Genomic DNA, 26,752 nt, shown 5'->3' on the forward strand with positions numbered 1-26,752 from the left:
TTTTCCTGCTATACCCATGCAACAGGAAACCCGCTCAGTGCACGGGCTTGCACAGAGCCTCCCCAACGAGTTGCCTCTTCCCCAGTGGTTCTCCAGGAAAGGTTGGACAGAAGGCAATCCTGGCTCCCGGCCTGGAAGAGGCTGCCAGGCGTTTTCTTCATGTTAGCATTGCTTCTCACTCCGAGGGAAGAAACCGAGCATGTGCCGCCCTCCTTTCTCCAAGTTGCGATTAGCGGAGAGACAAAGCGGCTCTGCCCAGGCTGGCATTGCAAGTCTCCTTGACCCAGGAGAACAGAGACAACCTGGCACGTTTCCTCAAACTGCTGCACAAACTATGCCCAACCTTCCCTCTGAATATTTCTTAGTCACAAGCTTCAGAAGGGGAATTTGGGAGCCCAGCCACTTGCCACTGGCAGCTCAGGGCACGTCCTGATACACGCCGTACTCTCTTGGAAGTAGCTTTGAAGAAGCTTTGCTTTGGTGTGATGTACGAGATGCTTCATCATCAAGTCATCTAGAGACAAGATAGCACAGAATTCCTCACCTGTTGGAACCCAACGCTCTCAGTAAAACTATTTCACCACTTCCACACTTAAGATATGTTTTTGATCTCTTGAACAAACAGCTTAAGGCTCACCTGCAGACAGGAAGCAATTTTTCTGATGCCTTGTGAGCTGAGGCAAAAGGTAAACAAATATGATGAAGCCACAAATACTGTGGACTAGACTTCTAGCCTTCCTGCGTTTAGCGTTTGCTCTGTAAGTAGTTCCAATGAAATGATCTAGATGATAACTCCATAGTCTAGACCTGCCAAAGTATCCCCAACATCTTATTTCCGCAACATTCAGTATGTGTCAACATAAAAATTTTTTTTTCCCCGAGATAATAGGTAAGAAAATGGCTTAAGAAATAGCTAAGAAATTTTAAATACAGATCATATACATCTAACTATTCTATAAAACATTTACATATGTATATACTCACGCCTACCACGCTTTTACATAGTTTTGTAAAAATGTAGTAAGAACATAATTCCCAATAACATCTGAGTTCTCACTTTCCACTAGATTTGACTGGAAAATGGATTCTCAAATGACTAACTGTACTTTTGGGGCATCAGCTAATATTCTCTTACTCACGTGGGATTTTACTTTTTTCTCCCTTCCAGGAGCCGTCTGCGCTGGTCTTGTCAGGAGCAAGTGTTCTGGGACACACGGCTGACAGCCTGCTAGTGCTTAGACCAATTGTGACTTCCTTTTCCATATGTATTTTTAATAAAAAAATAAGTGTTTCTTAAATAACTAATTAGATAGAAATGCTTAGGTGTTTCTCTTCCAGACCTAAGTTGCAATTTCTATACTGATAGAGCCTACAAATATGCTACCAAACCTTTTCTAGCCCATAACTCATGGTCACATACTACATTACTATTAACATAACATACTTCTCTTTCAAAATAGTTTTGAATTTCTCCTAGCATGGTTCTATATTAGTAACTTACTTAACATTTTAAAAAAAGGTGCATGGAAACACATGCAACTGTGTGTGCGTGTATATATATGTCCATATTTAGAGCTATAAATCCCATATAAGTATTTGCCTGACCAACTTTTTCAGACTTGCTGTTCTCAAATTGAGTTTTCTTGTTCTGTCTCATCCGTGAGATCAAGATCCAGTTGTCTGCTTTGTATCACAAAGGTAATGATGAATCTTTAAGGGAAAGTAATTGTCTGGAATATCTTCAGCAGCCTCCTCTGAAGTCATGTTCCTGACGAGTATTACGTAATTTTGGTTTAACAGAAGTTAAGTAGTTGGAGGAAAGAAAACATTAGGAACTGGGATGTCAGTAACTGACCTCTGAAAAATGTCACTGAGGAAGCATTTTCACACTGAAATTGAAGTCTAAATTTCCTTGTTTTGACCCATACTCTGTTTATTCAGGCAATACTGCATGCTATGGGGCACCAGCTGACACAGGAATGCACTTACATACCAGTTTGAAGTGTATTGAGAAGTGCACACCTCTGATACCTGCTACAGCTGAGCAGCAGTCTCTCCATTTCTAGATTTGGCAGTGTCCATCAACATTATAAGTAAATGCTCACAGCTTTTGGCTAGCAGAACAAAGGCACTTCTGGAGTTCTTACAGGCTGAACAATTTGCAGTTCCAGGACTAGAGGACGCTAAGGGGATTGTCACTACCAAGATATATGGGGAAGAAAGATTAACTACAAAATCAGGTTCTGTACTAAGATGGATGTGTTAAAAAAGAGTTATTTGAGAGCCTCATCTGATCACATCCCTTTAACAACAGATATTAAAAATTCTGTACATTAAAGCAAGACTAAGGGTGTTTTCTTTAAATCATTTTATGATGCTGTTAATGCAAAGGAGAATCATTAGGAAAGGGACAACTGAAACAATTCAAAGTAAGTATTTGAAATGCAAAATCCAATTCATCCAGAAAGTATACATTAACATAAGTAAACAATATATAAAATGAAGAATATACAAAAATTTCCTTCCCTCCTCCCCCTTTTAAATTAAATATGCTGAGAACAACTTAGGTAAAAAGTTTCTCCGCTCAAAACCAGTCAAGTACTCAAGTGAAGTTTCAAGTACTTCTCATAGTGATGATGCAGTTTTTGATGCTTCAGCTAGTATTAATTTTCTGTTAGAGGCACATATATGATGGTAGGGCAGCAAAAATATTTTGCCATTTTTAAAATACAACTCTAAGCTGATTCTTAGGCAAGATAAACAATGATTTCTTGCAAAATGTCACAAGTTAAGGAGTGGGTTTGGAAACCTAGAATTACTGTGTATACTTTATGTATGGGTAGTGGTCACCACCACTAACGAGGCATTGTATTCCATAATGCTGCTTTTTCTTTTTTTTTATTTAGCAGGAATGAAGAAGTGGGACTTAAGGTACTGTGCACTTCATGCAAGAAATTTTGGAGCTGGAATATAGCATCTCATCTTTCCATTTTACTGACTCCCTCTGTCAACGCTGCACTTAGGCAGTAGCAGGGTTCTGTAAGTTAAGGCTGCAGCACCATGAAGCCTGTTGTCTGGTAGAGAGACACAACAACTAGTAGGACATACCTGAACACCTCTCCCCTTAATTTTCAGACTGCAGTAGAGCAGTTTACCTAGCTTCTCTAACGTTATTCAGTGCTTTTTGTATGCCCCCCAAAAGTACACTCAAGGCACTCATTTTATCCATCTCAGGTTAAAACTGTTTACAGAAGGAGCACCCTTTCATGTAATATTTTCAGATTCTGACAGTTTAATATTTATCTAGGTTTGTTAATGTCAAACACTCATTAATATACTAGGAGAGCATTAAATGTTCATTAGGAGACTTTTTTCCTTTAGACTTATCTCACTCAAAGTAACAGCCTAAATAAAGACAACTCACAGATTTCACCCATATCAACAGAACCTGGCTCATAATTATAATCATAGCCTAGGATTCCTCTCAGTCTGCTCCACTGTTTAGTTACAAATTCCTCTAAATTAACCTTTTGTCCCCATTACCTCACAAAAGCCCTCTCCCATACTTGCCAAAAGACATAGTGTACTGTCATCTGCAGCTTGAGAACCACAAAAATATGAAAAATTTAGTATTTGATCTTTCCATTCCAGTACAGCTTGTACTACTTGCCGCTAATTCAGATTTTGCCTGGGTGAGTGAAACCAGAACAACAGCTCTTAATAGAGGCTTACTGCTGTTTGTGTATAGGTGCCCCGTGCCCCACCTTACGTGAAAAAAAAAAAAAAATTTCAGCAATGAGGTACTGCAGTAGCTGGTAAATTCCACAGTGATACATAAAGATTATAGCAGCAACTTGTGTAAGAAGAGTAAACTACATTTGACTGGTATTCTCCAATTTAAAAAAAATCCAGTCATACAATATAATTCACAATTTAAATACCGAATAGAATCATTTAATGGCATATCAGGGATGAAGTCCCACAGTTTATGAATCAATGCGTTTACACCAGGATTTCTTGCTCCGCACCGAGCTGCCTCTGCAGTCAGTCCCAGCAGCTGATTCTTTCCTGCTCGGGGATCAGGCTCCAGTTGGGCGAAGGCTTGTCAGTCGCCAGCCAGTCAAAGTCATCCACCAGCTTCCAGTTGTTTCTGTTTCTGTCCAGCCCAGAAGACTCGAAGTCTCTCTCCATACCAGGGTAGCTCCAAGTGTAGGGGGCGAAGGAGACCTTCGTGCAGCCCTCGATGACCGCCCGGCTGGTCACCTGCACGTAGAAGCGGCTGTCGCGGGTGCGATGGGTGCGGAGCTGCTGGCAGGCCAGCACCAGCAGGCAGTCGCTGCAGCCATCCACCAGCACGGAGGTGGACACGGGCCCGCAGAGGACGGTGCAGCCCCGGCAGTCCCGCACCCGCAGCGTGTTGGCGTTGCCGCGGAGCCGCACCCGGCAGCCGCGCAGCTCGGAGAGGACCACGTCGCGCTGCAGCAGCTCAGCGGGGCCCAGCTCCAGCTCCTCGTCCTCGGCGCGGCTGAACCCGCACAGCGGCGGCCCGCCCGCCTCCCCTTCGGCGGGGCCGGGGCCCGGCGTGGCGGCGGCGGCAGCGGGCCGGGCGGGCTCGGCGGGGCGCGGTTCGCTGCCCGGCGGCGCTTCTTTCTTGAGGGCCCGGAAGGCGAATTTCTTCTTGGGCTGCAACTGCTGGCGCCGGGCCGCCAGGTCCCCCTGGAGCCGGGCCACGGCCTCCTGCCCCTGCCGCACCTCGTAGGGCGCCAGGAACCGCACGCTCTCGGTCAGGAGCTTCTGCAGCCCTTGCAGGCGGGCGGCCGCCTCCTCCAGCGACCCCACCGTCAGCAGCGCCTCCACGGCCTCCCGCTCCCGGGAGAAGGCGGCCACGAAGAACTCGCTCTGCTCCTCCTTAACCACCTGCGCCTCCTTCTTCTGCCGCTGCCGCTCCACGCCCTGCTGCCGCTCCGCTTCCCGACGCTGCAGCCGCTCCGGCAGCACCACTGCGGCGGCGGCCTCAGGCTGCGGGGGAGCCACGAAGGCGGCCGGCACCTCCATCTTGCCTCCTCACCTCCCCTCCGGTCACTAAGCGGCCCGCCGATTGGCTGCCGGCAGCCCCGCTTGCGTCACCGCCGCCGATTGGCCGGCTGGGGAAGGAGGGGGTGTCTCCCGGCGGGAGGGGAGGAGGGCCGGAGGGAGGGGTCTCCTGTGGTTTTAAAGGGGCCGGCGCCTCGCTGCGGGATGGGGTGAGTGCTGGCGGCGGGGGCCGCGCTCCGCGGGGCGCCTCAGCCCGCGTCCCAAATTAGCAGCCGGGCTATAAATAACCTCCCCCCGCCCTTCCCCTCCTCTGCGCGCGCAAGTGCCCGCTCCTTCCCACCCTTCTCCTGCGTTCCCCCACCCTTCTCCTTCCCCCACTCCTTCTTCCCCTCCCAGGCCGCGCCTGCCACTGGTAGCCTGGTGGCGGCCGTTGGACTCGTTGGCTCTTGTCGTAGGGGCGGCCCCGGCTGCCGGCACCCCGCGGCCCTTCCTGAGGGCGGCAGAGCAGGGTCGGTGGGCCTTCTCCCCATCTCAGGGGAGGACGGCTCCGTAGGGGGGACCTGGGCGGGGCGGCCAAGGGCCGCCGCCTCAGCCGCTCTCCACCTGCCGTTAGAAGCAGAAGTCGGGCGGCGCGGGCAGCTCGGGCCCGGTATGAGGCGGGCCTGGGTGTCTGGTGGGCGTCGGGCTGTGCCCGCTGGTGGCGTTGCCCGGGCGGGCCCGAGCCGCGGGGCTGGGGCCGGCTGGACGCTTCACAGGGCCGGGGGCTGCCGGGGGAGGGGGGGGTCTGAAAGCTCAATGTTTTATTAAACCTTCCCTACTGTTTCCTCTTCTGCACTGAAGCAGTTATGAAAAAGGCTGTTAATGCTTGCAGGTGACTGCAAAGGTGCTGCCTATTCGATTTCTTGAGTGTGGTGTTCCGGAAGAGTTCAGTTCTTGAGGGAAAAGGCAAGCGTGGTGCCTGTAGGTTACTTGCCTTCGAAGGAAGGCTGTGTGAGAAACCCACAGAGGCCTATGTGGAAACGTGGCAAGGAGGATATTTTTTACATGTTTAAGTTTTATAAAATTGTGAGATGTGTTTTAAGTTAATTTGCAGCAGGAACCAGAAACGTAGTACACCTGGCTACAAAGTAGAAAAGTCACCATAGTTGTGATGTATTCTTTTGAGAACTGCTCTTCTTATTTGCTGGAATGTTAATTTTTGCAAGGAAAGTTAACACAAAGCACTCTTACAGAAACATATGAAAATAAATTTATCTCCTGCCCAGTTCTAGAAATATCATCTTTCCCTTGGTGTTTTAAAGTTCCCTATGATAAGTTAACAGGTGATCTAAAACTATCCATTGAAACAAAAAGGTACTAAACCCAAAGAAGATATTCCGATATAGATAGTAGATATTCTGGAATAGATAAATCCTCTATTACAGGCTGGCATGGGTTTTTTGTTGAATGTTCCTGTTTGGAAGTACAGATTGTTATGCTACTTATGGTTAGCATTTGAAAGTAGCCATTGTTTTCTGTTTCTTGAGAAATATGGTTGAATTTCTGTGTTAGATGTGATAGAACATCATTAGAGGGTAGAGCGTACCTGAACCTTGTATGTGATAATGTCAGCCCAGTTAGGATGACGGAAGAAAGGCAGTGAAATGCCTTTAATCCTTTTAATGTACAAAGGACTTCACTAAAATAGAGACCGTTCATTCCTTATCATGGTTACAATATAAAGTTGGGGGATTTCATGGGGTTGTTGTATAACAGTAGGACTCCAGAACAGGTTGGATGGGGGGGCAGCAGAATCGGTAACATTGTGGTTAATGCATTACAGCTCTTAACTGTCACAACACTGCACTGTTAATGTGTCCAGAGTTTTGTTTCTGAAAATTTAGATTTTGAGTCTTAAAAACTAAAACCTCTTACCTTGTAGAAAGGGAGAATGTTCAATCATGAAAAAGGAAGAATATTTTGAATTATTCTCACTTGATTTTTATTTTTTTTCCTATCAATATGTTTAAATGATGCATTTAGTAAGTCTTAGGCATTTTTGCTAATAGTCAAATCCACTCCTGCAATAACTGCAGTATTAGGCAGGAATATGTACAATTAATTAACTGTAAGAAAAAAAATAAATCCTTATTTCCATCTTGTTTCACAAGAAAGATGTGTAAGTTTCATTTTACGTAGCATGCTTTTTTTACCTTATGCTCCCATGAGTGTAGGTAATACACATGGTAACAGTGATGTAAGTGCTTATCCTGTATGTGAGAATATTGACAGAAAAAGGCTTTTGCTGTTTTTCAGTATGTACAAATGTTACTGGAGTATGACTTTGGTATTGTTACAGAGATGTGATCCAGTAGATGAACTGCAGTGGATAAAACAACTTTATATATGAAAAGATTACAAGAAAACACTAGCGTACACAGCTCAAAATAAATGTTAAGTATTTTATGCTGCAGTATAACGATTACTTTTTATTACATTTGGGTACTTAGAAAGCTGGTATTCTAAATTGGTTTTTTTTATAGAGGTGATTGGAGGTTTAAATTAATGAGGACCAAATACACTTGTGAGTAAAAGCTTCTGGGAGAGACTGGAATCTTTTCACCTTGCTAATGTGCACAAATGATTTTTGGGTTAGAAGCAAAATAACACCAGATACAAGAAGGTGAAGTGTATGATCATAATGAAAAATTAAAAAGGGAGCAGTAAAATTCTTCTAACCATCTCATCTTGATGTTCCAAATTTACTTTCCACACTTACAATTTGAGGTTTTGGTATAAGTGATATTGGTGTGTTTTGGTTTTTTTTTTGTGGTAATACAAAGACTGACAATTTGCTTCCTGACTTTGGCAGCCACTTTTATGTTTTACGGCTGCTTTGTGTGCTCCATTATAAGCGGTAGAGTACAGAAGATTTACAGTTACCCAAACAGTAACCACCTGAATAAAATGTAAGCCTTCTGGCTCAGGCTTGTACTCATTTTGGTAAGCTTTAACAAGCAGTTTTAGCTGTTTGAGGATATTAGATAAGAGTAAGGTACATAGTTCTGTCTGTGTTATAATTTTTTCCTACTTTTTTTTTTCCCCTGGATGTGCTTTAGTTCCTCTTTGGTTTGAAAGCAGACAGTGATCATTTCAGTAAGACCTTTTGCCGTTGCTTGGACACTGTTACTTGTTTTATGTGAAGCTGTAGGTTGCACATGCTTACTTGGATCTAGTGCTGTGAAACTCCAAAATTTAAGCTCCGTTATGCATGCTTCCAGGTTTCAATCTGTATCACGTAGTTATGTCTCTTGCATGCTGTCTATCTGAATGAAATATTTTGTACTGATTTAAACTAGCTGTACAGCATGACCTCATAGCCTTTTGGAGTGAGATGTATCGCACAGTTCAGGTGAAGGTTCAAGATCCTGTCTTACACTGTCATGTTAAGAGGAACGGGGAGTAAAAGCGAGATCCACAGAGGCAACTGGGTGTCTGGCCTCATAGTAATGGATTCTTAAACCTGAGGTTCCTGAGCTTGTGAAAATCAAGAACCTCATAGTTGTGGTGTCACCTCAAGATGTAGATTTGCACGCTCTCAAGCAAAGGAAGGAAGTAAATACAGTTATTCCTTATCATCAGTATGTATTCCCAATGCTGACGTTTTTTATTCCAAGGGGTGTAATGCGTGTGCATTGCACTGCCACACGCAAAAAATGCTATTTTGTCTTTTAGCTGTGTTTTCAAGAAAAGCAGCGGCCCCTATGTCTTGCATGGAGCTCTTATCTGATAGATGTGATCTCTGCCTGTTAGATTGAGTTTCTCCAGAAGAGATTAGCAGATGAACGTAATTACTTCTGGCTACAAAGTAGGTACTTCAGTGGCTTGTGGAACCATCCTGTTCTACTGACGGTTTTAGTAAGGGCCTTTTGAACTCCTCTGGCACTGTGATCAGGCATTAAAGATGTAAGATGTATTATGATTTACTTAAGATACTGTTGACTGTACAGTTTTCACAGTGGTGCGGGGCTTCAGTAAAAGCGACTGTCTAGTCACTCTGTATCTCAGTGTTCTTCTCTTGGAAAAAAATAACAAATTCCATTAACATTACGTTTGGCATACTGATTGCTTTTATAAAAGCTTTTGTTTGGACTAAAATGTTGTGCTTTATATATTTGGCCATATGGAAAGGCAAGACAATGTAAAATATGTGTGTTTTTAAATCACTAATTGGAGAGTTAGAGCTAAAACTATAAAACTTACTTGGTGCATCTTAATTGCTGTGAGTAATGCAAGAGCTTTGAAATGCAATCCTTGGGAATGCTTAAGATACTAATTATATTCTGACCAGTCAAGGTGCACTTGTTCTGAAACGACTCTGAGCTGGTCCCTTCCAAGAACCTGGTAGTCCCAATGCCAAAGGTGGAGAAACAAATTCCTTTCTATGAAAATGAGTTATCGTCCAAAACCAGGAACAGACTTCAAAGCATAACATCTTAGGACAAGAGGCACTTCAAGGTTTACAAAGCATGGCCCAAATACCCAAAACACAAAAGCTCAAGAGCAGAAGAGCACTTAGGTTTGGTCCAGACCTAGCTGCTAACTGGTATTTAGAATCATAACTTGCTAATTGACATTAGTTAAATTCTGAAGACCAAGTATGTGAACTACAGATGCTGTCTTATGGACTCTCCCTTTGAGGTTATTCTATTAGTTCTGAAGTTCCTCAGAGATTTTTCTCAGTGCGTCACTTCAGATTTGAGACGCTTTTACATTTATTTTTTAAATTTTAAGGCATTTCAGAAAACTGTGTGTGGCTATTGGACTAGCCAGTTCAATGGACTGCCTAGGTTCAATAGTATATCAAAGTTTTCAATTTTGGAATTGTGACTCTTAATTGCAAACATATTCCATTTATTTTTCTGAATAATTTAAATAGAATTAACTCGAAGACATTGTGTCCAAGTTTACTGATTTTCTGTTAGCCTTCCTGTAGTATATTCATTAGTTAACAAAACTAAACTTGTATGCTTTTTGCCTTTTATTCATCTTATGAAAAAATCTGTCAGCTATCATTTTGAAGGAGGACTGCCGCCTCCTATTATTAGCATTTGTTCTTCAGTCTAAATCTGTGAGAATAAATTCTATTCATATCGATATACTTTCTAGCGATAATATTAAGACTTATCTTACAGCAATCTTTATTCATATTCATATCTTGATAAGATTATCAAATCTTATCCAGTTGGTTTCTAGTAGGGTCTCAGAAATACCCAAGTGAAACCATTCTTTCACAAAAGTTGTGACTTAGATGGTGCTTTATTCATAATGTCCTTTCTGTTACTCCATTTTGTTTTGTCCTAATACAAGTATAGCTTAGCATGTTTGTGTGTCTTTCCTGAACCTGAATGCTTTTGATATAGTTTACTGTTCCACTGTGTTTCTGTTATCCCTATAATGCCTGGTTCCATGTTTTAGGCCACCGTTTTTTGCTTATGTTCCTTTTATTAATATTTATTTGATTTTTTTTTAACTCATCCACAGCACCTCAGTTGCATTAGGAGTGGCCCTTTTGTTAGCTTAATTGCCTGGCTGCTGTTTTTAATTACCACTACTTTTTTTAAAAAAAACAACAAACACCTTGTGTCCATCTACTCATTAACATACTTGTATGTATTTCTGTATCCTTACTTACCTGATTTTTTTTTTCCTATTCATCTATGCTAACCAAATGAACTATGAATATTATGCAAGCTTCTCCCAATTTCTGCCATCATTTTTAGTTTAAATTTCTTCTATAAATGTTGGCAGTGTTAGTTGTGGAAGATTATTTCTCCACATACCGTAGTAAAGTTCTGTCTCCAGAGGTATTTTTTTTTTCCAATACATTTCAGTGGCTGAATATCTTAAGATTATTCTAAATTGGAAGTGAGAGCCATTAATCTTTCAAACTTAATTTTCCTTTTTAAGGTACTCTAAGCTGAAGAATGTGAGACACTATTTAAATAACATACAGTATGATATAGTTATTCTTGATCTGTTGCAGTAATAATTGTGCAATGTCATTTGTTTCAACGTGGGGTCCAGTCACCACATTTTTCTCTGGTTTTCCTTGACTGTCTTCCATACCTCGGATCCACATCTCAGAGGAGCATAGTTCTCCAAAATCTGTTCTTTGGATTCATCACAGAACAGCTCTGCTGGCCTTCACACAGTCTCCAGTCATAGAAACCTGTCTGTTTTCTGGTATTGGTGTAAGTCTCTTGTTCTGAGGTTCACTCTTAGTTACCTCCTCTTATGACCTATATGCTAACCAATGACCCTTTAAGATATGTATTGGTTAGATAGTCCTGTGTTTGGTATGATGATTGATACTGGAGTCATACAGCTTTATACGTTACACCATGCAATTATGACGCTGGCTTTGTAAGTACTGGTTTGTGTAAGTAAGACATGGTATCAAGCTGAAATTTGTAATGTTTAGGAATTTTTTACTGGTGGGTCATCTAAGTATTGGTGGCAACTACTCAAAATTTGGCAGTCCAAACAGATGAATTTTTCATATTGCATTTATATTCCAAGTTAAAGTCCTTGTCTCCCTTCATGCCAGTTTTTGAGTGCCCTATTTTTAAAGTGTTGTGACCTCTGCCTTTCTATTGCTCGTGCCTTTTAATGATTTGTTTCTGTGCCTTCAAGCTTAGAGTTATTTATTGTTATCTAAATTAGTAATTAATAAAGCAGTATGTAGTTGGAGAAATGGTGTGTCTAGTGATGAGCTGGCACAAGAAACGTGTTAAGGGATGGAGAGGTAAAGAAGCATGGGAGGAAGAAGTGCCATCGATACCGCTGCAGCACTCAGTCTGAGGAAGCAAGGCTGCAGTGGAGTAAATGGCATTCTTTCCCATCCAGTACCTCAGAGGAGATGCAGTGAGTTGAGGTTACAAAACCAACTATTCATGGAAGAATCTTGTGATGACTGTGGAATTCATTCTTTTAATGCAAATAGCTTAGTCCTTAAATTCTTTCTTATGAATCTGCTGCTGCTTGATCTTCTTTTGGGGTACTAATTTATGATTGCCCAAGGATTGGAATGCTTGTGATGCAGGCCTGGAAAAATGGGCTGAATAATAATGAAGTGGCCTGATCTAGGAGAAGCCTGGAGACAGAATGAATGGGGAGGGTGTTTTGTACACCCTTATTTTCTCCCTCTCAATATCTAAGCCTAGTTTTCACATCTGCACAATCTGTCATTTCAGAGCTATGTATTTCAGCTCACTGCAAATGTCATGTGGTGTCTTTGCACACCTATGAGAGTGGTAGTTGTTAAATAGCATGGTCACAGTTTGACAGCTGATGTCAAAATATAGCCAAGTAGTATGTTGTGTGATGGGTGCATGTGATGTTCCCGGTAGCTGTACTTAAGAATTATCACGCGAATGTCTGTCTTCCCCTATTCCTTTTTGATGCTGGTCTTGCCTTTTTTCTTACGGTTATTCCCTCTTATTCCTTCTGAAGCTGCTACAGGAAAATGAGTGGGAAAATGAATGAATGAATGTGATTGAGGAAGCTCAGGAGAGACAGCAACTGAATGTCCATTGTACGTAATTTGGAGACTAGGACTCTGACCGAGGATGATGGCTCTGGGCAGGTGACCTTGGGGCAGAAGAATTTTGACATATTAGGGTCTTTTGTGTTAATGCAGTAAGGCAGTGAGAAAAGGGGAAACTTCCTGGGGCAATGATACTCAGTTCAGAAACACTATGTGATCCTCTTAAAAAAGCATGAGTACCTCATGGCAAAAACCAGTATTTCTTTAAAATCATGGTCTGGAAAATTCTGTAGTACACCGGAAAATAATAACACTACAGCTTGAAGACCACATTCAAACTTCTTAGTATTAAAGGTAACATTAATCTTAATTTAAGTGCACACTTCATATAAAGTCACATCCAACTCTTGGTTTTTTTTTTAGTGAGTGTTTTTACCTGAGCCAATTTTGCTTCTGAACAGATATATCAAATATAGAAATAGATGCAAATTTACTTCTGCAGGGGGTACAGTATGTTCTGGTTTTGTTTTGTCCACTCAGTGGCAATGTAAAGGGTTTTCGTTATTAAAGTCACTGACTTGTGTAGGTCTGTAGAAATCTAGTTGCTTCAGGGTGCTTCACCATGTAGATGTTAGCTCTCCTTCCATTTGTGTAATGCCCCTGCAAGGTTATTGCTGAGGCTGCTTTGAAGCATCCTTCAGGGAAAGTGAGTGTAAATTATGGTACAATTGTGGACAATTTATGTGGCTTCCTTGTGTTTCTTATGATAAGGGAATCTATTCAAAGTCACTTGTCCTTCTGCCTCCTGTTCCTTCTTTGTATTGCCTACTTCCTATTTGTGGTTTCTGTAGGACTGGGAGAATAATAATATACTGATCAGATATTCCGCCTTGTAACCTCTGAAGCAAAGTTCCTTCCTGTTAACCAAATCAGAAGAATGCTTGTGGTGTCTCTCCTGCTCACAAGTTCTTACTTGAGCAACATTCTTTAAAGCCAGTAGGCTTTAATTCAGGGCAGGGTTTGGCCCCTTGAAGTCAGGAACCTTGAAGGTTGGCCTTTTCGATTTTCTAATGCTAGTGTCAGGCCTGCTATAAGAGCTCTTTGACACGTGGTATTTACTTCCATATTGTTGGCTATTCAGGCCCATACTGTGTTTATGAAAGGTGAAGTTAATATGTTGGCTGACGGACTAGGCAGCACCATGCTTGTGTTCAGTGTGTCTGGACTGTGTAAAGGATGTGTTGGACTCATGCTAAGGCCTGTTGGCTATGACCCGACCTTTCCAGTTAGGGAGTGATTTGAAACTTCACCCGAATTCCCTACTGTGGGCATGCATGTAAACAACAATTGCAGGTAGGTCTTGGCTTTGGCAAAGGTTTGGAATCAGGCTTAACCATTGTTTCACATATTATGATACAAACTGGTTGATTACTTAAAAAATAATATAACCAGATTCTAACTGGTTGAGTTGCTGACTTTTTTTAAAACATAAAAAATCTGGCCAACTTCTTGGAGAAAGTCCATTTAATACACTGCCCATAACCGTTTTCACGTCATTGTATTTTAAAACTAAAGTTCAGCTGTAAACTAATAAAAAAGAATATGCTACTAAATAAAGTCTTCAAATCCTTGTCTCTAAGGAGTTTTAACAAAGTTATTTTTTCTTAAAAAAAAAAAAAAACAATAGAAAAGGTTGCTGTGTGCAAGACCTTGGGAACTGCAATTACTAGCAGAAAAAGGGTCCTTAAAGAGATTTCTTGTTTTAAAAGCATTAACATACGTATCTCTACATGCTAAGAATCTAACTTGTTTTCAATCAAAATGTTTTTGCTTTAAATCAACTAGGCTTGTAAGATCATTTGAATGAAGAATTTTTAGTTATATTTGTAATGAATAAAGCCAGTATTTTGAGTTAGTTTTGTAGAACCAAAAAGCTTTGAATAAAAGTAACACTTTTAGTAAGTGATGTAACACATTACTTACTAGTTACATTACATTACTTCCAAAAGTAACACAACTGAAATAAATTGTAGAATTGTATCAATGAACTCTCAGTGCTATAAGCTTTGACTCCAAATTAGCATTTAGGCTACCCAAAACTTTGACTGAAATGCCTGTCATTTGTTTCCACCAAGGGTGATAAGAATGTATCTTAGAGTATTCCAAATATTACAGCTTGTAAGTAGATCAAACCTTATGTTTTTAAAGGTGACCTTGCATTTTATTTTTCTGGCAACCACCGCCCGCCCCGCCAAAGTGTGTAGTGCTTTACAACTTTATTATGAAGAAAATCAACCAAGTTGTTAATATTCTTTTTAGTGGGGAAAAAAATGTTTTTTACTTTTATGTAACCCAAAAGACACCCCAACTTTTAACCGAAAGTAAAACAACTGAAGCACGTATAGCTCTCCATATCTACGGCTTTCTCAAAAAAAAAAAAAAAAAAAAAAGAAAGAAAAAAGGCTAAACTTTTTAAAGGGACTGACTGTAGAAAAGGCGCAGCGAGGATCGCGCCGGAGCCCGGGACTCATCATGTCAGGGCGGCGGTGCCCGGGCGCCGGGCTGCGGCACTCTCCGCCGGCCGAGCGGAGCGGCACGGCCGGCCCGGTCCCCGCCGGCGCGGAGCGGTGCGGCGCGGTGCGGTGTGTGTCGGCGCGGGTGCGGTGCGCTGCGCGGTGTTGCGCGGCGCGGTGCGGTGCCGCGCTCTCCTCGCTCGCTCGCTCTCTTTCTCTTTCCCCCTCGCTCGCTCGCTCTCTCCCCCCTCCCTCCCTCGCTCTCTCGCTCTCCCTCTCTCTCTCTTACACTGCCAGCCCCTGATGTGATGGCGAAGAAACCCCGTTGACAAGGCACTGCTTTTTCATGACGGTGAGTTTCCCTTTGAGTGTATTATAATTTTGTGATAAAAATTTCAAGGAAAAAAAAAACACACAACCTCCTTCCTCCCTTCCTTCGGGGAGGGAAAAGAGAGGGGGGAAATCTATCTCCAGACAGACAGAAAAGAAAGAGGAGCAAATTAACAACCAGGAGTTGCCAAAACCAGGATATTAGGTTTCAGCCCAGAGAGCTATTGGCTCTGGGGCTATGTATATAAATATATATCTAGAGAGAGAGCGAGCGAGAGGGGAGACGAGGAGGAAGAAGAGGGATATTTTGTGGGTGGCTGTTGTTTGGGCAGATGTGGATTCACATGGAAATGAACTATATATTTCTTTTTTCGGCGAGTCTGGTGGTGGTGGCGGCTGCTGAGGGCACTTAAAAAAAAAAAGTTGTTTCTTAAAATAAAGGCGGGGGGGTGGGGTGGGGGGGTAGAAGGGAGAGATAAGGTTTCAGGTCCAGGCTGATAGCTGCAGAGAGGGGAGAGGTTTGGGGTGGGTTTTTTTTTTTTTTTCTTGCTGATGCCATGCAAATTCAGGAGAGGAGGGAAGAAAAATCTCTTTTAATGACTCATTGATTGAGCCGGTTTAAAATTAGTTGTTGTTGTTGTCTTTTTTTTTTTTTTTTTATTTTCCGCCCCCTTGATGGCCATCAAGAGAGGGATGGAAAGAGGAGAGGAGGGAGAGAGTGTGTGTGTGTGTGTATGTGTGAGTGTGAGAGAGAGAGTGAGAGGGAGAGAGGGGGATAGAGAGAGTGTGTGAGGGAGAAAGAAAAATAATCTTTTCAAATCTCCTCCCTCTTTTTTTTCCCCCCTCGTTTCTTTGCTTTTCTCTAAAGCTCTGTGGTCTGTGAAACACTCTTTCTTCCTCCTCGTCGGGAAAATGGAGACACTTCGTCTCTCTCCTAGCTGCGGAGCTGGGAAGGATTTTTCTTTTCTTTTTTCCTTTTTCACTCCTGGCTTGATTTTTTCCTTTCCCCCGTCCACTCGCCGCCACCCTAATCTTGTCGTTTCTTTGAGCCGCCGGTGTCTCAGATTTGTGCCTTCTGGGGATTTATTTTTCACTCGTTTCCTCGTTTTCGGTGTCGCCACTCGATTTGATTCGATTTGTTCGGTTCTTTTATTTGCGATTTCCTCTGAATGGCTCCGTGCCTCCCGCTCTCACCCGAGGAATGGAAGCCGTGCAGCTTTTTGTGGGTGCGCGAAAGGCTCGGGCGGTAGGTTTGGGTTAATGCGCTTTTCCCCCCCTCCTTTTCGGGACCGAGTTTTCCGCTGTGTGTGTGGTTTTTATATATATATTCCCCCCCCCCCCCCCCTTTTGGAGAGAGAATATTTAACTGTAACGCCTCGCTTTTTTTTTTTTTTTTTTTTTTAAAAATAACAATAAACCGTCTCTTTCTGGAGTAACCCGCTTCGCTTTGCTCTAGAGTGGATGCGAACCCGAGCCTTTGTGCTGCTGCTGCGGTTACTTTCTGTGAAAAAAACAACGTTTTACAAGTAGATTTTTATTTGTGGCTAAAAGCGGTGGGCTGCGGAGGGGATTTTCTGCCATCCTCGCAGTTCACATTTATTGGGTTACGGGGAGGAGCAGAGGGGGGCTTCAGTACTCGAGTTATCAATTTGTTTCTATTAATTGCAAAATTCACTTACGGGTTATGTCAGAAAGCAGATCTAGTGATGTTAAAAACCGGGCAAAATTAAACGACGTGTAGAGGACACGTTTGCATTGACTTAGAACTGATACTAAATAATCACGGGGGGAAGAGGAGAGATGTGGAGGCCTTCGCTTTTCCCTGGTTCCCTGCTCCCCGCTCCTCCCCTGCTCGGGGATCGGCGGTAGGGAACGAAACGGGGTATGAAGGAGATGGGAGAGCTCGTGGGAGGCGGCCGCGGCCGTGCCCGGGCTCGGCGGCCGGCGTTGGCGGTGCCGCTCTGGGCGGGAGCAGGGGGAGAGGGAGCGGGGAAGATGGCGCTGCCTGGCTTCCTGCCAGCGTTTGTTGCGCAGTTTCGCTCCCGACTCTCCTCCCCCACGGGCGCCATTTTAAGGTCCTTTCTGCTGTCGCCGCGCCGTGTGGGGCGTTGCCTTCGCGCCCCGCTCGGGCCATTTCTTTTTCTGTCGCGGAAGCGAGAAGTCCTCTCCGTGAAATCACAGAAGCTGCTTGCTTCTCCCCCCCCCCCCTTTTTTTTTTTTTTTTAAGAAATTTCTGTAAGGAGTTTATTCTGTGTGTGCTTTGGGGAGAGAGGTGACGGGTTCTTGGCTGTGGGTGGTTTTTTGGGGAGGGCCCCGCCAGAGTTGTCGCTCCGGATCGGTGCCATCTCAGGCGTCCCCCGTCTCCCCAGCCGTCTGGGCCGCGGTCCTGAGAGGAATTCGGCGGGCTCGCTCCAGAGGGGCCTGCGCTCCCAGCCTAAAGCCCGTAAACATCGCTTCAGAGCTTGTTTTCATCTCATTAAAACATGCCTTTCGTGTCACGAGATGCCTTCTGAGTGCAGGAAGAAAAAAAGAGTTGAAAGAACATCCTCTTCTGTTGAACGATGACCAAAAAATACAACTTGCCATTAAAAACAAGAAATCCACCTTTAAAAAGCGCTGTAGTGTAGCATATAAGGCAAAGTCATCCTCTGTCAAGAGCCTTCAATACCTCTAGAAGTGCTTGCAAAAATACAAGGGCAAGTAACGTTTAGGTGGGTGGGTAGATAAGTCATTTTGTTGCTATTATTCTCTTGGTAATTTTTTTTTGTGAAGGGGGGACTAGGATCTTTTGAAGTTTTTATCACTTCTTTATGTCGCACAGGAAACAGTGCTTTTTCCAAATTACTCAAATTTGGCGGTTCCACTTTAGCAGGCTTTTTAAGTTTTGGGTTGGTGCTGTGTTGAAAATGGTCTCCTGTTTTTTGACCAGAACTTAACACTTTTTTTTTTTTTAACATTTCTGTGTGATTTCATCAATGCTCATGAGGCTTGAGTTTAATACCAACAACATCTGTATTCAGGAACAGCAAGTATGCTGCCAGACCAACACATGCTGCGCCCGCTAAGGAGTATGGAATGCTTGTTTAGTTTTTCGTTTCATGATTTTTGACAGATCAGAGGAGGGCTTTCCCTGTGCCTCTTGCTCATTCCTGAAGGAAGGGAGATTTTTTTAAAATTTGGGATTAATTTTATGTTTTTTAAAATTCTTTGCCTGTTGGTGTTGAAGGGTTTTAAACGATGTTTCTAGTGACATACGCGTTTTTATTGCTTGGAATATACTAAGGAAATTGCCTTGATAGTAACTCTTTTCTGAAGACTTTCTTGGGGATAACCTTGTTAACGTTTTAGCTTTTTAAACAATACAGCTGCTAAAACTTTAATTGTTTGAAAATCAGAGAATTGTGTGGAGTACAGTTTTTGTTCACACATTTCATAAATGTTACTACATGAAATTCACTCTTGAAGTGATGATTTTTCATTTTCGATGACAGTAGTCTGGGGATTGAGGTAGTGAATTTTTAGTGGTAGTGTGTTTTTTATACAATAAAATTAATCTGTCATGTACTAAGGTCTGGCAGATTGTGTGTTGATTTTCTAATTAATTTGTGAAAATACGGAAGAAATGACAAAAATGGTATAAAACCGGCTAGTTTATATCCTCTCGGGGTGTAACGCTCGTCCGATGACTATGTATACTCTCTACTCTGACCTGCTTGCATTAAAGCAGATGTATTCTCATCTTGAGTTGAGATCTTTGGCAGGTAGTATTTGAATATACTAGAGCTATTCTTTTTAGATCTGTTTCTTTGGCCAGGTCTGAGCTTAAAAGTTTTTTCTTTTTGTTGTCGTTGCAAGTAGTACTTCCTATTTTGCATAGCTTGTTTATGTTGATGGAGGAGTGCAGAAACTCACTATGTTTATACACGCTAATAACCCAGTTGTGCTTCCATTGGTGCCCCTTGGATTATTCACTAGTGTGATACTCAATGTATTTTAAGTGTGTTCTTATTTTGTTCATACTTCAAGCACTTGCCTTACACATTATACACGTACCATGAGTTGATAATACTCGTATTACATGTGTGGCTGTAGGTGAGGTCAGTGCTACATAGTTGTGCCCTTGACAGAGACGGTTCTACTGTAGCTAAATACGTCACCTTACAGATACGCCATTTTCCTGTCCACCCATGTGTCCTTTTCCAGTAGAGTTATATATTTAGCTTAATTGTACTGAGAGGAAAAACCCACATAACCACAGTTTAAGACACATTTCCAATTTTGTCCGAGGATCCTTTCTGTATCCATAAAGTTTTGCAACAGGGGTAAGTCCATAGTCTAGAGTTGAGGAGCCTTGCAGGCGTGGATGTGTTGGTGTGCTGCTTGGGCGTTCATTGTACTCTAGCTGTTTTTTCAGAGTTTTGCTGGTATGCTTCCACATCAGTTCCAGAAAAGTCGGATCTGCATAACTGCAGATTATGTTTTATAATGTGGCTCTAATGGACAATGATCATGACTTTTTATACTGCATTAGGCTTGTGATAAGTCTAATGGCTGGTGCATTTTAGCGTAGATGTAGCAGTGAGAGCGTGAAAGTGTGTCATCGCTGTCTAAGTAATAGATACAGTGCAGGCGTAAGAGCCTCTTTGATAATGTAGTTCATTCTGTTCAGAGCATTGACATAATTTCTTCTAGTAGTTCTGGAATAAGCTGCATCTCCGCTTGAAAGGTTTTTTTATGGTGACATGCCCGGTCCAGCGTAGATACAGGGGTTGTCTACAAAAGCAAGCATGTTTTGCTTTCTTGCAGTAGAGGAAAAGCAGCAAGATTAATAAACAGTTCTAACATTCATTGTGACCTGCAACTGTTCTAGTTTGAAAGCTGGAATAAGCAGTATCAATAAAGACCGTGTTTCACCAACTTAAATGCATAAACACCAACCTGAACTGATGTTTTTTCAAGATCATCATGTAGTTAAATGAATGTGTGTATCTTCATTTTCAAATGTTCATTTGCCCTTGCTTTCATTGTTGAAAAAACAACTACTGTGTCTGTATTATTTTTGCTTTATTTGAGAATCGCTGAGGTTTTAGACAAAATAAAAATTAACACAGACTATCAAGTTTTTGTATTGCTTTATTTTCTTGCACTAGTTTTAAAATGTGCTAGAGCTACTTCTGATGTTACTTTGAGTAAGGGAATACTTACCAAAAGCGAAAGTAAATGGGCAAATCACTGTCAAAACTTAATACAATAACCTTTCTTTCATTGAAGGTATTAAGAAAAGGCGGTGAAGTGTAGAGAAGGGGGGTCCAGGGAGAAAGTTTTAACTTCATTGCAAGAGATTGATCATTTCTGTAAGGGCTGATCTTATGCCTTGTCTCAGGTGGAACTTACAGTAGTTTTACTGTGAACTTGATCTGAGGAGTGTGGAACGTCAAGACCTGGTGTTGAAGCTTGAATTTATTGAGATATGTTGACCACAGAAAATACCTTGGCCCTACTGAAAGAGGTGGCACAATCTCCGTTGGCATCAGGAAGGCATTGGCTTCAACAAGGACAAGATTCGCAGTGTGGCTGACTTTCAGTCTGGTTTTGGGGGCATTGATAAGGACTGCACTGCTGAATTAGTTACACATTTGTCAATTCATCATATTCAGATTTCAGTTGATTGCCCAAACATAGTAACTGAAAGGAATATAAATCTCCATTCAGCTTCAGTTATTGTCAGTTGTTAGCTGATACTAGCTTGTGTGAACCAAGCCTGTGGCAAGGTAGCCAGTTTTGTTTGGTTGGTTTTTAAGCTAGTAGTATGGACTAGAGGGGCAATGAAAAGATATTAATTGGACATTGGTTTATAAATTAAATGAAAAATCAGTTCATAAGGATGTTACGCTATGTATTTTATCAGAATCTTTGGAAATTTTATGCACAGAATGAGAAGCATGATACACAGGTATTCTGTAGTAGAAGCAAGGTAAAAACATCTGAAAAACTGACTCTGCCTTTCTTGAAGTATTGTGTTGCACAAATAACGTATGTAACAGGCTGAGGGAGTTGGGGTTGTTCAGCCTGGAAAAGAGAAGGCTCCGGGGAGACCTTATAGCAGCCTTCCAGTACCTAAAGGGGGCCTACAGGAAAATTAACTCTTTATCAGGGAGTGTAGTGATTGGATGAAGGATAACGGTTTCAAACTGATTTAGATTGGATATTAGGAAGAAATTCTTTGCTGTGAGGGTGGTGAGGCACTGGAACAGGTTGCTCAGGGAGGTTGTGGATGCCCCATCCTTGGAAGTGTTCAAGGCCAGGCTGGATGGGGCTTTGAGCAGCCTGGTCTAGTGGGAGGTGTCCCTGCCCATGGCAGGGGGGTTGGAACTAGATGGCCTTTAAGGTCCCTTCCAACCCAAACCATTCTATGATTCTGTGGTTCTGTGCTAATAGACTGCATTATTACATGCAGTAGTTTCTAGAAATACTTAAGAACTTCATTTGAGCAGGTGAACATTTATTTCTTAAGGAACTGTTCAGATTACACCTCCTTTTCTTCTTTTGGGATGAAGCCAGGACCTTTCAAAATGTTCTATGAATATTGAGATTCCTGAAGAATTGTGTATGCAGTGAAACAACTTAGAAGACAAGAGCCCAAAATAGGCCATAGCGTAGCGATGAGGATACTCACTGCAGGAGAAATGGGCTGAGCCGAGCGTTCAACCTGGTGAATCCCATGGGTCGGTAAACATCCTGACCTGCAGGCTGAGAGTTACTCTGAATTTTCTCTACGTGGTTTAAAAAAACCTCTTGTTTACAGGTGAAAATCTTGTCAAGATTTTGATGTTGCCAAGAGCAGGTCTGGATGCCGTAGGAAAAAAATTGCATTGGATAAACTAGAAGTTCAATGCTGAACATGTGTGTCTGAGGGAAAGCGGATTTTAGACAGCTGCACTGCAGGTTCACACATGTGCTCGGTGTGCTTGAGAGTAGCTGGATTAACCTTTACTATCATACATACTGTTAATAATTGAACTGCATGTTTCCATTTTTTCTTAATATATTAAAATATCACTGTAGTTTTTGGAAGCATTGTAAGTTGCCACATTTACCAAACTCAAATTCAAAATCTTTTTTTTCTTTACGGTCTACTAAAGGGAAATAAAACTTAAGAGTTGAATAAACAACCTATTGTAGGTTGTCGTGCTTTAGTGTGTGAGTTTTGTTTGCCCTTCTGTATATGGAGCTGGTACTTCACAATTCTGTAGGGACCCTGCCTGTCCTCTTAGCTGTTCACCTCCTGCCAGATCTCAGAAACCATGAAGATGTCTAGCTGTTCATGAGAGGTAGAACTTCTTGTATTTCTGTTCTGTTGCTATTTTTCTGACTCCTGAATAGTTCCCAGTTTTTGTAGAGAGGTTTTGCATCGTTCAGCAGATGTCTTCTTGTACTGTCGCATACAGATGTCTCTGAAATACTGATGATTAAATTCAGTTTTACAGCTAATTTCAAACATTGCAAGTTCATCTTAAAAGTACTGCTCAGATTTAGAATCTTGGAATGAAAACACTTGCATATTGCGCTCTGTTACTAGGTTAGAATCCCAAATTTCTTGCTTTGTTAGCTCTTTAGAGCACAGTTCCTGGTAGATTTTGCAACAGTATAGTAGTTAACTTTTTGTTGATTACTCTGGAAGAGAAAATTTTTGTAAGGAATAATTACATGTTGTAGAATATAAGCACAGCATGGTTTACAAGTGAGTAGTTAAATCCTTGTGTTTTACAAAGTACATTTTAAAAATTAATTTTGCTTCCTTATTCCTGTTGTCCTGAAATGACAACTTTTTGATAATTATGCCTCCTATATTTTTGCCTAAGTAAAACCGAGAGTAAGATTTTAATTTGCGATCAAGTTTTTCAGTATTTACCTCTTTTCCATTGAATACTCCATCATTATTCCGCTGTACATCATTTTTACAGTTATGGGAGGGGAAAGTGGAAATACCTCTTAATAATTGTTTCTTTGTATTCCGTCTGTGTAAAAAATCAGTTTTTTGAAAATAAAGGGCTTGATGTGGTAAGCAGCTCATAAGTTGATCATAAAATACATGCTTGGTTAGTTACAAGAATCTGAAATTGTCCAGTTTGCAAGATATTAGATTGTTCAAAAGTAGCATGGACTTGAAATGTAAGAGTAAAATATATGGTAATAAGGCTTTGAGTTTATACTTCTTTCTTGCACTCCTGTGTTGTAGAGAATGCAAATGTGGTGTGGTTGTTCCTCTATAGGTAAGTTTCCTTCGGTGAATCCAAGGCTGCCTGTTTGGTAGGAACCTGAGAGATAACCGATAGTGTAAGGAAGGCAGTAGTTACAGCATCTTAGCAACCTGAAGTGCGCACTGCTTGAGTGATAGGCATTACCTAATATGTGCTAAAATGGCGTTTTTTTCTTTTTTCCTAGTTCAGAAGCACATTGAGCAAAATATTAGCACTGTGAAAATTAATGAGAGTCATGGTGGAAATTTGTGTGAGGGAAGGACTTCAGCTCTGGGCGTTTTTTGCATCTGCAGTCAGTGTGGAATCACTTAATGCTGCTATGATCCTTTTATGTAATTTAACAAGGGATGGATGCTTGTATTTGGTTAATAGAGTTATCTTACATCTGTATTCAAAAAGAATATGAGGGATAAAGACGTCATAAATTGGATGTAGCACTCATGAGTTCACTACAATATAATTCTCTACAGTGACTACTACAGTAACTTTGATTTATTCCATTTGTGTTGTTCTGATGATTACTGTTACAGTGACAGCGTATTTCTTAAGATACTCCATAGTGAAGTTACTATTAATGTTGGGATTTTAGATTAACATTCTGGAGAATGGTGTAGAGCAACAGAACAGCACAGAAGATTTGATGGCTCAGATCCATTATAAAGCATGACAGAGGTGTCGTCAAGAGCTCCTGCTGACTGGATGTGTACAAAGTCTTACCGAACCTGTGAGGATTAGTGGGCGTATCTCGTACCTCAGACAGTAGTTGCTTCAGGTGCTACCTATGTTACTGTATGCAGGTTTGACTATCTCCCACTATAAAGCTGTAACTACAGCAGACATTTCCGGGCTTTAATGCATTGATTTCCAAAGGTCACTGTTCACTCTTAGAAGTCGTTGGCCAGCATGCTGCCAGTCAGGAATTGATCCCATGTTATGGGATGCATGGAAGTTATGAGTCAGTAGATTTGTACAACAGTTTTGCAGATAAATGTATTTACTTGTGGCTTACCGAGTTTTGCTGGTGATCGTATCACACCTTTGGGAATTACTGCTCTAAATGCTGCTTTTCTAAACTTGCCACTATCTTAGGATCTTAGGCTTTTTACAAGATGTGAAAATAATACTTTACTGCTTTGTATCTGAAGTTATATATTCAGGTTGTATGAAATTATAAATGACTTTGAGAAAGGAAAATAATTATCTGTGACAAGCTTATGTACATTATATGAAGCGTATATGAGTAGTTGGACTGTTCTGGACCAATCCAGTTTTAATAACTCTGCAGGTTGAAGACCCTGCATGTGTTGCATGATACTGTGGATTGTGTAGCATGATTAAAAGTTTAGTCTGGTAAGGACCACGGGAGGTTATCCGGCCCTGCCCCCTGCTCTGAGCAGAACTGGCTTCAACGTTAGGACAGGTTGGTCAGAACCGTTTGAGTTTTGAAAATTTCTAAAGAGGCCTCTTGCTTGAGCATTCTTTTTTGTGAACTTCTTTTTTTCTTATATCTGGTTGGGGTTTTCTGCATTGTGTGTTTTGGCTCTTGCCTCATGTCTTGCTGGGCATTGATGAGAAGAGGCTGGCGATGCTTGTCTCAGTACCCCTTTTAGCTAGTGGCAGACTGCAGGTGGTGCCTCAGTTAACCTTCCGTTGTCCAAGATGAAGAAACATAGTTCCCTCAGACTTTCTTAATGTGATGTGCCCGCAGGATTTTATTGGCACTCTGCCGGACTCACTTTAGTTTTTCTGTATTTCTGTTAAGGGGTGGGTGTGTGTGTGTCAAAACTGGACACAGTATTTGAGATGGGAGCTCACAAGTGCTGAGTAGAGGGGAATAATTGCTTGCATTGACCTGCCGCCTGTGCTGCAGCTAACGTGAGGGTAGTGGCTGTATTAACTGTACACATGCGGCTACAGTCCAACTGCTTTAAGCTGGCTGAAGCACCGCTGCCTTCCCCCCTACTGAACTGCCCAGCTCCCTCCTTCCTATTCCCTCTCTTGTGCTGTCAGTAGCACTCTTGTAGCTCCGTGGCAAGCCGGAACCAAATCAAGAAGCTAATCCAAGTAGAAACAGATCAGTGTATTCTGTCAGATCAATTTTCTGTTCCAGGTGACTGTTCAAAGCCTTGAGCTGGCTCGGGGAAGGTGGATGAGGGGGCGCAGGTCTGCTCCCTGCCTCTTTTGTTGGTCTTTGCTCTGTAGTAGGCGAGAGCGTTGAAAGGGAGGCAGAGGCTTTAAGGCCAAGTAATAACAGTGCCCCAGAGGACTGGCCTGTGTAGCTGGGATTTCCTTGTCAGTTTTATTACTTTCACCTTTTCTTATATTCTGTTTGGGAGTGTGTGATAAAGGGCACTCTGGTTATTTCCCAAAAGGGATAGGCAGCGCCGCTTCCACAAGTACGTGGGACCCAAATTGAAGTATATACTGGGTTCACCAGTGCTGCATAGCAGGGGTATGAAATAAAACAGTAGAGGCTTTGCTAATAATAAGTTACGGGGAATATCTGTGCTGGGTTGTGACTAATTAGTAAGGATTGCCCTTTGTAAATTAGTTGGATACTAATCCAGGCAGGGCTGAGCTTGGCCTACTTATCAACAGATTTTTTTATTTTTTTTACTTTTTTTTTTAAAAGACCCTGTAGAACAGTGTTGATCATAACTAAGTATTTGTTAGGCTACACTGTAACAGCCCTCCAGCAGCTTGTGTGAACCTGCCCAATGTGTATTTTCCCCAACTGTGTCTAGTGTGGGCTCTTGTCAGGGCCCTGGTGCACTGATGGGTCCCGATGGCCCAGACAAGCCTCACCTGGAGCCTCCACACACACCCCTTGCCAACAGGCTGAAGCCCCCGTCAACTGATCCACATACAGAAGTGGGTCAGTCTTCAGGAGTCTAGGCCAGTGGTCTCCGGATGTTTTTGCACACTCCTATTGGTAAAAGCTTTTTGATCACCCCCAGGATATGTACATTTATTTACAAATTATATGCATGTACTCCTGAGGTTCTAATATTTTCTTCCTGCACCCCAATGGATTGTCTTGTGCACCCCTTGTGGTGCACACCCCCCCCTTTGGAGACCACTGATCT

The 26,752-nt window shown here is 42.2% G+C and overlaps 2 protein-coding genes across 10 annotated transcripts in view; one reads left to right on the forward strand and one right to left on the reverse strand.

The window, feature by feature from the left end:
- Positions 1–1,903: 1,903 nt before the first annotated feature.
- TBCC (tubulin folding cofactor C) lies at positions 1,904–5,279 on the reverse strand. The gene has a single exon (XM_054195995.1). The coding sequence runs from the start codon at positions 5,053–5,055 to the stop codon at positions 4,045–4,047; it is 1,011 nt and encodes a 336-aa protein (XP_054051970.1). The 5' UTR covers positions 5,056–5,279; the 3' UTR covers positions 1,904–4,044.
- BICRAL (BICRA like chromatin remodeling complex associated protein) overlaps positions 5,195–26,752 on the forward strand; it is a 93,764-nt gene continuing 72,206 nt past the window's right edge. For 5 of the 9 annotated variants that reach the window (XR_008465552.1, XR_008465556.1, XR_008465554.1 and 2 more), the window contains exon 1: positions 15,964–16,651. Coding sequence is in view for 1 of the 9 variants with exons in the window: in XM_054195991.1 (XP_054051966.1) it covers positions 16,318–16,651 (334 nt within the window). In the remaining 8 variants the exon portion in view is untranslated. Of the gene's footprint in view, positions 5,244–15,184; positions 15,428–15,963; positions 16,652–16,833; positions 18,117–26,752 lie in introns of those variants that run through there. The other 4 variants (XM_054195993.1, XM_054195992.1, XM_054195991.1 and 1 more) reach the window with 4 other exon arrangements.

The sequence above is a fragment of the Rissa tridactyla genome, chromosome 3 (assembly GCF_028500815.1).
Source record: "Rissa tridactyla isolate bRisTri1 chromosome 3, bRisTri1.patW.cur.20221130, whole genome shotgun sequence".
Taxonomy (NCBI): domain Eukaryota; kingdom Metazoa; phylum Chordata; class Aves; order Charadriiformes; family Laridae; genus Rissa; species Rissa tridactyla.